This window comes from Prinia subflava, chromosome Z (genome assembly GCF_021018805.1).
Source record: "Prinia subflava isolate CZ2003 ecotype Zambia chromosome Z, Cam_Psub_1.2, whole genome shotgun sequence".
NCBI lineage: Eukaryota > Metazoa > Chordata > Aves > Passeriformes > Cisticolidae > Prinia > Prinia subflava.
In genome coordinates this window covers 71,306,210-71,320,903 of record NC_086283.1, presented here as the reverse complement: position 1 = coordinate 71,320,903, position 14,694 = coordinate 71,306,210, and the positions used below count along the sequence as shown (strand labels likewise).

General features: G+C 41.7%; 1 protein-coding gene across 3 annotated transcripts; it reads right to left on the bottom strand.

Moving 5' to 3' along the window:
* Positions 1-2,992: 2,992 nt before the first annotated feature.
* Positions 2,993-13,349, bottom strand: CDO1 (cysteine dioxygenase type 1). Of its 3 annotated transcripts, XM_063423130.1 has the most exons (6): positions 12,886-13,349; positions 10,680-10,757; positions 8,594-8,751; positions 5,909-6,082; positions 5,573-5,581; positions 2,993-3,756 (listed from the first exon to the last, which is right to left on the bottom strand). In XM_063423130.1, the coding sequence occupies exons 1-6, from the start codon at positions 13,062-13,064 to the stop codon at positions 3,692-3,694; spliced, it is 663 nt and encodes a 220-aa protein (XP_063279200.1). In that variant the 5' UTR covers positions 13,065-13,349; the 3' UTR covers positions 2,993-3,691. The 3 variants fall into 3 exon arrangements, with proteins under 3 accessions (XP_063279200.1, XP_063279198.1, XP_063279199.1); XM_063423128.1 differs by lacking the exon at positions 5,573-5,581 and having other exon boundaries at positions 5,913-6,082; positions 12,886-13,329; XM_063423129.1 differs by lacking the exons at positions 5,573-5,581; positions 12,886-13,349 and adding an exon at positions 12,286-12,654 and having other exon boundaries at positions 5,913-6,082.
* Between the last annotated feature and the right edge of the window lie 1,345 nt (positions 13,350-14,694).

Below are 14,694 nucleotides of genomic sequence, written 5' to 3'. Positions count from 1 at the left end.
GAAGAGATATAATGTAGTATTAAGCATCACAGGGTTCAAAGATTTGAGGTAAAATTATTGAATAAAGCTTCATAAGAGCTACAAATGTCAGAACTAGTCTTGAAGACCTGCAGTTGATCCATAGTGGTTTTGCTTCCTTTACCAGATACAGTGAATGGAATTACTCTCCATTCACAGAACATAAGACTCTAGCATTCAAGGACAGTGAAATCTTTCATGAGCTAAACTGGCAAGAGCAGTATATGGTATGGTTGAAAAGCACTGAGCTTCTGCTTGATTTGTTCTGTTTGTCTCTGCAAACAATCACTGTAGGCAGGTCACCTCTTTTACCCTTGGGAAGGCTGTGTTCTTGCAACACAGCTTTCTCTTAGTCACAACAGGAGTGTGAAAAAATAACTACAAAGACCAGCTAGTGAATAGCACATCTTGTATCTTTGCGGTTTAAGGAAAAAAAATTGGAATGAAAGAAGCCTTATATACAGGGTGGATTTTGGTTCCGTGTTCCTCTATACATCAACAATGGACAATGATAAACAATGTTCAAACATCAAGAGAGTTAAGGCTTAAATAACAAATTGAACAGATTTGTGTATGCCAAGATTTTGTAGTGAGTTAGACACAGGTCTAACTATCCACAAGCATATTAAGAAACTCTTTAGGCAGCAGCGGACCCTCTTTGAGCAACGATTTCTGGTAGAGGCTTTAGAGGTCCCAGACCTCAGCATGTGGAGCTAAAGCTCTGCTCACTTTCTGGTTTACGTAAATGAACACCCCCCTTGAACATGTCTATAGTTTCAGTGTATTTGTCAGCCCTTGCCAGCCCATGTCAGCCACAGCCAAATAAACTGAGATGGCCTTTCCATTCCTGGAGAGCCCCCACTGTCATCTTTTCCCTTACATGTGGCATATGCCTTCCCAGTGACTCTTTGCTATAGAGCCTTCCCATCTCAAACAGGTCTTTGATAAACAGTTTCTCTTCTTGCTAAATTTTTAATAATAGTAACAGTCCAAACCAAAACCACCACACCCTTGGAATTTGCTGAATTTATGTAAATAGTGCACTTCACTCCACTCCTGGCATTACTTTGCCTCCCCATGTCTTTCTGTTGCAGCTCGTTCACTGAAGTACTGCCTTATGCATCAAATCATATTTAGGCTGAGTTCGTCCTGCTGTTACCAGCCTGGATGATTTGAGGCAGTATCTCTCACCACGTAAGGATCTTAGCGGTAACCCAGGTAAATGTTCAACTCTCTTCAATTTACAGTGACACTGTTCAATAGCACCTTTCAGGTAAAAGCCTATGAAATGCTAAACATCTGTTCATTGCCCAATGAAATCTAATTGTCAGCCTACAGCATATTGCTACCTCATCAGATGGCCAGTTAACACTATTCCAAACCTAAGGTACATTCATTTGCTAGAAGATTTAATACCTTGTTTATTCAACCATAATAGTGTGCAAATACTCTTTTGCTATTACTGGTTCCTGTGTTTTAAACCAGCACAGGCTATACGAACATATTTGTGAGAGCAAAAAGGTGATTATACTTCTCATTATATTAGTTGATATTTGCTGATTGAATATTGCTTTTAGTAGCTAGTAGTTTTATGCTTGTGCTGTTCAGAGCACCTCATGCATAGCTAATGCTTAGGAAGTAGCAAAGGTGGTGGCTCTGGTGTGTGTTCTAAGGACTCTGGACCCAATTAAACATTTCTCTTGAGGTTTCCTGTATTTGTACCTGTTATGTTGGGCAGGCTATCTCCCGTATGTTGAGGTATAGAGGGCACAAATACCTGGTAGGTACCTTCTTCCGAAGCACCTAAATTCCTTTATTGTCCTATACAATGTACAATATCATGCTTACCACGGCTAAACTATATTTGGGACAACTTGTGTAGATTGTTGTTATCACTTCTCACTGTATTTCCTCTGTCCCACTTGCTAGGCATATGAGTGACTACCTGGAGTACCATCTGGGGTTCTGTGTGTATGCATCCTAGAACAGTTAGCTGCTCTCATCACTGCTGTACCTTCTTGGGTGTCTCTCTGATCTTCTGTTCCCCCTGGCCTGACTAAACATATGGTCTACAAGCTATAGAGTTTGTCCTCTAATTCTACCTAGTAAGCAAAGGCCTGATGAATATGCTGTAATTGAAGTTCGTTATGTGAGACTGCTAATTTACTGCAGGAAGGATGAGGAGAACAAGAAGTAGTCAGTATAAACTGAAATGCAGGGCATTTTGTCTGAACATAAGCCTTTTTTACTCTGAGGGTGATAAAACACCAAAAACTCAGAGAGGCTGTAGTGCCTTGGTTCTTATAGATACTCAAAATCCAACTGGACATAGTCCTGAGCAATCTGCTGTAGGTGACCCTGCACGAGCAGGACAGCCAAACTGCCAGCCTCAGCTCATCGCTCACGCTGTCACACTTCAACAACAAGGCATAAGTTCATTCAAAATGTTACACGGCTCAAACATATTCTAAAAATTTGACACGGCCTCTCTGGAAATGGGGTCACATAAAGTAAATATTTTCTGGGCTTGTCAATACAGAGGGAAATGTGTGTCTCATCGTAACCCAATACTGGTAAAATTTAAACTACTGCCTGACTAACCAGCAGTCACCTACGAGACTAGGAGAACTGCTACACATTCCCTATTTGAGAACGTTATTAACTGCATTAAATGAATGGGATAGCCTCTGTGCAGGCAGTTTTGCTGATTTTTATGTGTTTAAATACAGTTAACTCTTCAAGAAGATTCCCTGTGCTAAATCTGGAGGATAAAACTAAACATCAGTGCACTCAGTGACAGAACTCCCCCTTAACTTAATTTGAGTCAGGATTCTTTGCATGTTTGACATACTGCCAGCTTTTTAAAGTCTTTTCTAACAGTGTATTACTTGGAAAAGATTTAGATGTTCATGAGGAATGTGGATTTTGGTAAAGTATTTTAGTTATTATGAAAAAAATGCTGAAAACTCTGAAATCTGTGCAGAAATACAGTTTTATTTCGGTTTTATTCTTCATAAGCTACACAGAATACTTTGGAACTGGACATTAGCTGAATTAAGTATGATTAGTCTTCTTAAAAGTTAAATCTCTGTGCAATCAGTTTTCAAAATCATCATGCATGAAGCATTTCCCTGTTCCTATTTAAAACAGGATCTGACAAATTAAATTGTAAAAAAAAAAAAAAAAAGTAAAAAATGCACAAAACTATCAAGATGGCCTAAAGCATTAAAACCTAAAAGACTTAATTTAAAAAAAAGCGCTGCTGTTAGTTGTATCTACTGTACTACCCATAGGTATAAGTGACTGGAAGCTTAGAAGTTTATACAGTTACTAATTACATTGAGAGCATACATCCCCATAGGTCTATTGAGAAGAATCAGATGATGTCTAAAAAACCTATTTCTGATATTCTCAATGTGATATTCAAGGTGGAGTTTAAAAGGCACTAGAATTAGAAAACAGACTACTTAATTCTAACAGGAGCCTAAGAAAAGGCATCTAACCTCTGAAGCAGGTTATGGCACTAGTTAGCTTAGTGTCCCATAATTGGCATTTGCTCGATGAAACTGCATGCAGTCTGGAGGCTGCCCAAATGTATTCCGATGTACAAGGAATTGAAATCGATCTGGCTGTCAGCCTTAGCCATGCAAGTCTTCTGTCCCTGGTTACACATTCAGCAGGTCTTATGCAAATGCATGCTGATGCTTCTCAGTTGTTCTCCTGAGGCACTCCTGTAGCCTAAAGGGAAAGAGGAGAGGTTGTTGCTTTAAGGAAAGAGACTGTCACTGCTTACTTTGTGGTCTCATTGTGGGCCTTTGTTTTCAGAGTTTCTCAGTACCTTAAAGTACTTGGAGAGTATATTTTCTGTGCTCCTTGCCAGAGTTTTGTAGAAGGCACTGAGTCTGACAAAGTCACCCTGTCTATTGGCTCTGGGTGACAGTGAATAAGCCCATGGCTGAAGGGACTGCTGAGGAGTGCTTCCTCCTTCAGGCTGTCTTCTCTCCCCTATGGCCTGCTTTACTTCATTTTGACAGAAACTGCTTGGATGTCCACCTTGGAAGACAGGCTGCAAAGAGATACTGCCTCCCCCTGCAAAATTCCTGGCAGAAGGAACTGGTGTGCTGTGACACCCAAGACAAAATCAGTTTTCTGTCAGTGAACTTTCCTATCAGTATTCTCATGGTTTGTACTTAAACTGTGCAATCACTCCCATGGCCAAGTTCTTTGACACACATACTATTTTTATTATTAAACCTATATAATGTATTGTGTTTCTGCTGGAGAGTAAGTTAATCAAGAGTTCATTGTGGCCAGAGGTGAGAAATCACGTGTGTTTTACCTATAAAATAATTAAGACAAAGAAGAAGAACTGAATGTGCTTTTGTTTCGCCAGTCTTCTCATTCATAAAAGATACACAAATATACTTTACGTTACTCTTTTGGTATTTATAATTTATAGATCTCTGCCTCCCTATGTCCTGCTGTGCTCTGGTAAGCAGAAGAAAGTTTCTTTTCCAGTCTGTTCTCTAGAAACCAAGTCACTGAGACCAGAAGGTTTTTGTAGCATGAAGTCATTTTAGGCAGCTGAATGGTCGAGACTTGCTATCACCTTCTTCTTTAATGGAATTCCGTTTACAGGAATTCATGAAAGAGACCCAATGATTAAGATTTAGTTCTTTCCTGTAAGCCAGATCCACTTTCCCACAAATTGTGAAAACACTGCCAGATGGGTACAGATCAGAGCAGGGAAACACTCCAAGCCAAAATATCTAGTCTCACTTACTATCTTATGTATTTAATATTCAACAAGGACTTAAAAAGAAAGCAAAAAACACTGAATCCTTGCATGAATTTTGTTCAGAATTCATCCACATTGATTACATTTTAAAATCTGAACTATAAATTCAAATTTATTTCCCAAGGCCTTTGCAAACTTGGGAAGGTCAAAGTTTGTGTTTCAGCTGTTTGGTAATTGACAGGCTTCAGAGAAATAATTTACATGGTATTTGTCAACTATATAAAACTTTATTAATCTGACTAAGGACTCACTCTACGAAGCTCCTGAGCACTGAATTTCTGGCTTCAAAGAAAACAAAACTGTTCAGTATCAAACGAAACTAAACTGTGTTTGAACATCTGTGGCTGAACATCCAGAATCAGTCTTTTCTCTACAAGTAAGTAGTTATTTTTTCCCAGTGCATGGACTAGTGCTGAAACCCTATTAATCTCTCCCACATGTCCTACCTTGGTTGCTCCAAAAATGGTCTTAGGATTTCTTTCCTATCCAAATAAAATCTCATGCCACTGCCCAAGAATGCAGACAACAAACAACTGGCCTACTCTTACCCTCAGAGAAAGTCTTACTGTGTGAATATTGTGATGCTGAAGAAGTGAATTGATTAAAGAAATATTAACAATAAGCTACAAGGTTTAAAACCTCTTGAAATGTGATTCTTTTTGGCAGAACAGTTTAGACAGGAAACGTTACACCTGACTAATGCTGGCCAAAACAATGTAGCTACTTCACACTTTCCATTGAATAGATTGTATTTACCATAATTTGCTGCCTGAAGATGCTTAACTAGTAGCAGTTAAGCTAGTTAAGCTAGTTAAGTTAGTCTCATTAATCCTCTGTGCTCAGAAGGAGAGGTAGGCTACAAAACGGGCAACTCCACACATGGGAAGTGCCACTCGACCATTCAAACAGTATTTGGAAACAGGTTTTATCTGATCCTAGACAGGGATGGCCCAGGAAGGGCAGAGGTGCTGACCCTTCTGCCTGTCCCAGGGCAGAGTCACTGTAGCCTATGCAGGCAGCAGGGCAGCCCCTTGCACTTGTCCCCACAGGGCTCAGAGCCCGGGGCCGAGTGAGGAGCACCACATTTCATACTCACGTAGACAGTCCTTTCTCCAAACTGGCTGTAGAAGGTCATGGTGACTTTGTGCTTGTGCCCAGTCCTCTGATCAAAGGTGTTACAGGTGTCAAAGGGTGGGCTGTACAAATGCAGGCTAACGGCAGGCTCTGTGTGGCTGATGTTCTCCACACGGTGCAGGCCAATGGAGTCTACACCAGCAAAGGCACAAAATAAGAAGGTATGTTAGCAGGAAGACCCAATGAGGTCTCCATTCCCTGGAAAAATGCTTTTTAAACTGCAACTCATCAGCAAATAGGCATGCCCACATTTCTATGGGCAACAAGTAACTCAGTACAGGGAATTTGACTGCTGTTCTCTAGCACAGATTCCTAAATACACTGGCAATTCAAAATGCCTTCCACAGTTCATGTAATTTCTAGATTATCCTCTGCCACAGGATAAAGGCCAATAGAGATTCCAAGAAAATTAAGGAAGACCATACCATAAGTATTTTTCTAGCTCTCATTCTCAAAGGACTTCAAGCTCATTTACTTTTCTAGGAGACCTGTTGTTATACATGCTTCAGAAGCAGGACTGGGGCAAAAGCTTTTGTGTTGCTAATTCTTCACAAGTAATAAGTCACATTAAAAGTCAGCTACATGCATTTGGGGAATGGACTTATGGGCAGAGATAAGATGTCTTCTACTGCAGGAATTTGTTTCCTAATGAATCCTTCCAGTTTATTGGTTTGGAGAACACATTTTTCATTTGTTTTCTATGTCCAATAAGGTGACTAATCAATAGTGACCCGCATACTTTCAGTCATGACCGAATAGTAAGCACAATCAAGCTATTACCTAAAAATGTAAGGTATGAAGAATCACATCCATTAATGTGCATCACATCCATGTCCATTCTACATTAAAATGGATGTTTTGATTTACTTAAGAGAGACCTTGAATTTAATTTATGATCCAGCTGTAAAAACAGCTCAGGCTTTTGTAGCTGAATTTGCTATATAATACCTGGACCTGTTTTTTGCAACATATCCATGGTCTCCTGAGAGTCATGAGTACCCTCTTAACTCTGATTCGAAGCTCTAAGTGTTGTTAATATACTTTATCTAAATAGAGGATGTAGCAGCTGGGGGGGAAAGTCCTAAATCTGTGCTCATTTAACGGGGAACTCAAATAAACACAGTTTATTGGGTTCTAGCCCTTACATACAAGAGCAAACAAGAAGCACGCAGTAGAATCGTGAAGGCACTTGCTATTGATGCAGTTATGGCCATCAACACACTGTCAGTGTTTTCCTTCTGCTTGTTTGACGTGTTAAACCAAAACATCTGTTATGAAACATGGCAGAGATCCAAACAGCCTCAGAGAACTGGACACCAGATTTGTTTTAAACAACTGAGGAAGCTTTGGAAAAGATGCAAATAGTCTGAAATTGTTTGCACTGGGAAGAACTGCATATGTAGGAAAACCTGACTGAGATGGAGAACCTGTGTCTCTGGCATGGGAGCATCAGCAGATGTGTCAACGCTTCTTGCATTTCCTGCCCTATCAATTTAATGTTTTCATTTAGTGTGGCAAACTTCAGCAGAGGCCTGCAGAACACCAGTCTTTCTCCCCAGTGCCCTCACCCCAGCTAAGTTCATAACCCAACATGAGGCTTCCTCTAGCTGAGAAGTTCCCAAGGTCAGCCCCACAATGTGTATTCTCCAGTGTTTAACCCATGGCATATAAAGTAGATGACCTGCTTGTCTGCTGCTTCACCTTTGTTCTGTTGAACTCAAGGTGGTCCAGCACGATGTGCAGTGTTTTTCATAGCACCAGCACACATGATACCCAGATGGCAACTCCAGGATGGTATTCCGCAAAGCACAAGGTGGTAGTAATTACAGATACGTATGATGATGGCATGGAGCCTTATCATCATACCTAAAGAGCCTTACTGATGGAGTCTTAGTCATTCTTAACATTGTGTTGGTTTTTTTTGTAGATTGGGAATTTCAGTTTTGCTCACACTGCATTTTGGCACTACAGTCTTTTGTTGATTGGAACAAGAAATAGCACTGTTAAAGGTTTCTGTTCCTGGCTGGTCAATTCATTTCATAGACAGCTTTTACATTTTCAACATAAGTTTTCCATGACTGAGTAAGAGGATTACTTCTTTGTGAAAAAAAAAAAAAAGGAAAAAAAAAAGAAAAAAACCACAAACCACCCACAAAAACCAAAACACAACAAAAACAAAACAAAACAAAACAAAAAAACCCTCAACAAAACAAACCCCAAAAAACCCCAAAAAAATAAACCAAACAAAACAAAAACCCACAAAAGCAAGGTGATCAAGCTATCTAAACTTTTCTTATTTCTTAAGAAATGCTGTTCAGGTTTATGTTTACAAGCAATTTCAGATAATCATCAGGGGCACAATGCTACAAGCTGCTAGGCTAGAGGAGGTATCTAGTATATTAAATTATCAAACAATTGCTACAATGTTTTAAGAGTGAGGGAAAAGCAATTTTTGTTGTGGTTGTTTATTTTACTGAATCTAAATACTGGCTTGTGCAGAGTCTAAAGAGTCATACTCTTAAACTGTGCATAAAGCCATAGGTATTATACTATTAAATGTAGGAGCCTAAAAAGCAAATGAACTCTTCTGTTTGGAATGGGACTCATGGACAGGTATTTGTCAAAACAACCATAATATCTTACCATTAATGTAGGCACATTGATTTTCTCTCAAAACTCGTTCTGATTTCTTAGTCATTTCACCATTTCCTTTTTTCTCAGGCCACTCAAACAGAGTCTCCTTTAGATTTCCCTGGAGGATCTTCATAAAGCAGTGTGAGTCAGTGTGGTCATGGATACTGCTATATATGTAAAAAAAAAACCCAAACTCAGCGTGGTATGCATATTTAATTTCAGTGCAAGACAGACGACATAGCATATTGTATGGGGACAAACCCTTAGAATGAAATTCCATTGCACAAGGGACATGCATTAAATGATGTCTATTTAAAACTGCAACCACAGAAATATATTGACATAAGTTCACATACAGCAGGATTTGGAGAAGAGTCAGGCATTGGTAAGCCTATGACTTTGACATGGAGAAATACAAAGAAAGTCTGGAGAAAGGAGTAGGGCTGAAAATTTCTTCAGAATGCAGAAACTCTTCTGGGCCAAGGAACAAAACAGTGCTTCTAGCATGATCCCAGGCAGAGGCTGGTATAAACTTGCACGTATACACGTATACCTGATCTTTGCAAATCCACCATGCTCACGCCCCAACTGTGAAGAAATAAGCTAATTCTGCTTAATTTCTATAGCCCCTTTATTGCTGGGATTCACGTGCATTGTTGAGAAAAATGCTATACATCTCACTCCAATAGCACTAAATACAACCAGCTATACACTAAGCTGTTAATTTCAGTGGCATTTTCATGTTAAAACCCAACAGAATCTGGTAGGATTTGTTTGCTTTCTTGATCTCTCTTCTTGCTCTGAACTGTGTTTTATTTGCCACATTTAGAGATTACATACAGGTTAGATATTTAGTTTAGTATTGGTTTATTTTTTTTAAGGACAGGACTAACTGTTGTAGAAGTTAAAGGGATTAGGACAAAGGGAGGGCTCTCCATTCATCAGTGGCAAAGGAGAAGAGGGAATTTGACCCTCCAAAGTACAGCGCTAATGAGTTTTAATCAAAAACTTCATATTTGTACATTACTGGTTTTAGTCAACAAACATTAGGATTTCTTGCAAACTGAGATGCTGAGAGAGCAAAGCTTGCTTCAGGGACAGAACACAAATGCCGCATTGTCATGGTCCTTCCAAAAAACATGAGAAAATCTGACCTTCTTCTAGTAGGAAGCAAAACCAAATTGTCTCAGTCTAGCTGTAAGAAATGCCCATCCACCTTGAACACAGTTCAACATAAAATACAGGCTGTGTGGGAACAGCCCAGAAGGAGTAGAAGTGGTGAGCTCTATTCTTATATTGCTCTGAGTATCATGTTATGGCATCCTCTAAAGAATACTGTACATGATCAATTACAACAAACAAAAGAACTGTTCCAACAACGCCTTAGATTTTCTATTTAGATGTGAGAATATTTGGTCAAAACCTGCATATTTTGCTATTGCATTTTTTGCTTTAGCCCACACTTTGTGAAAGACCCTCCAAGAGACAGATCCTGCCCTGACATTGTGTTGGACAACACAACCAAGCATACAGTCTATGCACACGACTCAGGAGGCCCAGCATTATGATCCATTTTGAGGGAAAAGATGGGATGCATGAACCTAGAGAAAGCCAAGTAGTTCTGGAAAGGGGCTCCCTCCTCACTGTCTGCAGTTCTAATCCAAATCTACTTTTCTCATCTTGCCACAAAGGCAGATTTAAACAACCTGAGAGAACAAAAACTATTTAAACTGCACCTAATCCTGCTTCCAAGGTTGGGTCTTACATGGGTCTCTTGTATAGGACAGGTTGAACAGGGTCATATCAGTATGTCTGCGACTAAAAACTTTCTCTGACAGCTAAGAGAAACTTAGCTTTTGTAGAAAAACAAAGCAGTTTTGAAAGAGTGCTTTAAAAATGTCCATGAACTACAAACTTGCAAAAGTTACAGCAGATATTCAGGACGGCTATACTAATAGGAGCTCTGCACTGCTTACTTTCCAGACACCTTCCAATAGCTCCCATAGGACTGATTTCTTTTTCCTCTATTTTGTATGACAGTGAAAGATATGGGGAATTTGTATGTTTGCTAAAATCATAGTCTTTGAATACAAACCTGCCATGACCTTCACCCCAGCACAAGATCATCAAGTTGAACTTTCCATTTCCATTATCCACCAGATTTCTTGTATACCTGAAATACAAAGTGTTTGATCTTTACTGTACTAATATGTCTATAAAAGAGAAAATCATACAAACATGTTTATGAGAGAAGGTTGTGACATATAAAACCTCTTTTTCTTCTGTTTGCTTGAAATCAAGTTTTACTTAGAAAATGAAATTGTAAGTTTAGCTTTTTTTTTTTTTGTTAAGAGTTCTTTTTCTGGGAAGGAAAAGGAATATCTAATATTTTAGAATAATATTTTTTTGAATTACATAGATGATTGGAGTTTGGGAACTGTGAGTCAGACTAGAGTGGTAGACAGGATCAAATCAAAATGGTTATTGAATGAAGTCACTTCAGCAGCTGGCTTATAATTAGAAACAGAGGACTGCAATGAAACAAGAAAAATACATAGTTACATTCTTCTGCAGTTCCTTTTCTGATATTCTTGGCTTTCCTTCTCTTACACAGGTCTCATTCGTACAAAGCCAAAATAACAAAGAATGAAGATATCAGACTTCCTGTACATGGTCCTCCCGCTCTGTTCCTGAAAGTTCCATGTCTTGCATTGTAGCATTTTTGTGTAGATTAAGCACCCACGAGGGACATTTTGCCAGCATCTACTTCTAAACAAAGTTTATTAGAGCAAAAATTCTTTTAAAGTAACATTTTATGTTTGTTTCCTTTTACTGTCCTATAAGCCTCCCCTGAACTGCTGATCATCTTGGTCTGTTGAAAAGTTCACTAGAGAAGGGATTTGGATTTTGCTATACTGTTTCGCATAGCGTGACCCTTCTAATCTGGAGCTGATGCTATGGTACAGCTAGCTCAGTGGGACCTTAAGATTTAATTTTAGCAGTAGTCATGAGCATTTGCACTTTGCCAAGTAAAGAAAATATTTGTACCTACCAAGGTACACTCAGTCTCACCTGAAAAATGTAAGCAAGGGCACACAGAAAGTGCACTGATGTCAATTGAATGCTTTCAAATTAGTATCCCCATAAGTCCACTCTATTTTACTCAAGAAAGGATGCTCACAGCAAACTACTTTCAAAGCAAACATACTCTGCCTCTCACTGCATCCACAACCTTTACACATATTATGTAGACATATTTTTCTTATGATGTCAGAAAACAAATAATCAATGCTGGCATTTGACAGAACTATTCAAGCATGTTATTTCTGTACAGGTCTGGCTGGACAAAATAAATTTAAAAATAACAAGTAATAAATAAATAAATAAATGGTTGCCATGCATACTTCCAGTGTTAACACACTTGGTTTTCCTGATTCTTAGTTTCCTGTTTTCTGTTATAAATGTCATGATTAGTTCCAAATGGAAGATAGTCATAGAGAGGTGAAAGGAGGCTAAAAAAAATCAAGCTAGAATGACACTTTCACTATGGCACAGTTAAAAGGAAAAGTTTTAAAGTTTGCAGTGTTTGAGTGGGTTGTTTTTTTTTTTCCCTTTGGTTTGTTGTTGTTTTTTGGTTGGTTTTTTGTTTTGGGTTTTGTTTTTGTTTTTTTTAAGGAAATACTTGAATGAAATGTATTTACCTTGAAATTTAAGACAGTGAAGCCAACAGTGGCACAAACAAATCAGTTGCTAGCAGAGCGAGAGGGCGTTAAAACGCTAGCAGGTATTTTCCTCCCAGGCGGTGACCCGCAGAAAGCCTCGATCTGCGCCACGGCGGAGCAGGGGCCCGGCGTGCAGACAGGCACCGGCTCCGCCGCAGACGCCGAGCGCGCCCTCCTCAGCGCCCCGCGCAGAGCCCGCGCTGCCGGCGTGCTGCTCTCGGCCTCTTTCTCCCAACTCCGTTTACGTGTTCATTCACTTGTTTCGGTGGCTCCGGCACGCCGCTGTGTCTCCCTGGGCCATCGCGGCGGGGCCGGGGGGAGCGGCTGCGGGGCCGCCCGTGCCCCGGGGCCGCCATTGGCCGCTGCCGCCCCGCCCGCTCCCCGCCCCCGGCCCCCTGCGACCCCCGCCCCGCGGCCTCTGCCCTTCGACCCTCGGCGGCGCCGAGGGGCTGTCGGCTGGCTCGAGGCGGGGGTGCGAGGGGTTCGCCCTGCGTCCCTGCTGATCCCAGTCCCCGTCCGCGGCTCTGCCTCGCCGCCGCTTGCGCGGCCGGGGGGTCCCTGCTCCGTGGTGTTCTCTACCTGTACTGGTCAAACTTGGCGTACTGTAGCCACTCCTCGGGGTTGCTCTCATACGACTCCATCAGCGCCTGGACCTCTTCCACGCTGACTTTGTCGTCGGCGAATATCTGATGGAGCATACGGACCAGCTCCTCCAGGCTCCGCGCCTTCCACGTCTCCGTCTGCACCGGCTGCTCCATCACCGCCGGTCGCTCCCCTGCCGCCGCCAGCCGCTGCCCCTGCCCGGCCCCCGCCGCCTGCCTTTATGCGCCGGGAGGCACGGCGGGAGCCTACCACCGCCCCGGCGGGCGGGCCCGCGGCCAGCCGCCCGTCCCCGTCCCCGTGAGCGCGGCCACCGACCCCGCCGGGCGGGGGAGGCGGAGGCGGCTGCGGAGGCTCCTCGCACCGCCCGCTGCTGCTGCCCCTCCGGAACCCGGGCGAAGCGGGGGAGGTCGGGCCGGCGGGCGTCTGGCGCTCCCGTATTCCCAGCGGGGATAATAGGAGAAGTGGCTATTGCTACCGGGCGGAAAGCATCTCTCTTCCTCTGCCAGGGTCTGCCGCTGCCTCCGTTAGTTACTCGTTGGCTTGAAAAAAATACATTTAAAAGCTCTACTGAAAGGCGAAACACGACACACAGCTATTTAAAACACACACAAGATTGCTGCAGGAGGTTGCCTGCAGCCAGCCTGCCCGTTGAAAGTGCTGCTCCTTAAAAACCGATACACTCTGCAGGAACATATAGGGCTGCCGTAACCATTAGCACCCAGAATGACACCCAGAAACACAGTGAATGGGACAGAAGAGACCGTGCTAACACAACAGACCGTCCTTGCGGTCCTCAGTCCATCCAACCTGGCAGCAGAGCAAGCAGATGCCACACCAGCCGTCTTCTTTCCATTTCAGCTATTAATGAAATGTTTATTAGTCATGAATTCTGGCAACAGAATTCACTATACACCACAGAACAGTGTTTTAAGAAAATCCATCCATTCGTTCTTAAAAAGCAAAAAAGGTTCAGCTCTTTAGGTCTGCCTTATGACTCTGGAGCTGGAAGTAAGCTGACTGGTGGTGTGGGCTGCTGTAGTTCTGAGGCTCAGAAGTGCTCACAACACTGGCAGCTTGCACGTTCTCTTAGAGTTACATTGAGGGCTTTTTAGAACATCTGCTTTTTCTTCCCTCCCCCTGACCTGTACATGACAGTACTGATATGGCAAAAAGAAGTGTCATTAATAAGCAGATATAGCTCGAGAGGCTGAATGAATTTCTGGCTTCACTGCAGTAGGGAGTATTTTCCCAGTTCTAAATGGGGCTGGAATCTAGCACACTGGAGTGAAACACAAATCAATGTACTGAATAGGTAAATTTCCAGCAATCACTTCAGAACCTCTCTCGGCATGCAGAAAGCAGACCCTGCCTTATCAGTATTTTGTAAAGGATTGTTGGTACGTGTGAGAGAGAGAAAACTGCAATAATTCCAGTATTTTTTAAGGTCTGAGAGAACCTAAGACTATCCCAAATCTCTTAAACACAACCCTAGCACTGATCTCAGCAGCCATGTCCAGTCTTCCTTGGCCAAATGTAGGTGATGAACAGAAACATTACCTCCCTTGGTAACTTTTTCAAAGTCACAATTAAGAATGAGTCTTATTTCTTAAGGAAATTTGCCTCTGGTCTATTTTAGCTATTGGTTGGTGCTCTTGAGAGATTGGATGGACAAGTAGCATTTTTTTTTCAGTACTTACCTGAGTAGTCTCATACAGTACCACTAAAACTGCTGTAGGTTACAAAGAGTTAGAATTAGTGTAAACTATCCTCCATTTATTTCAAAGA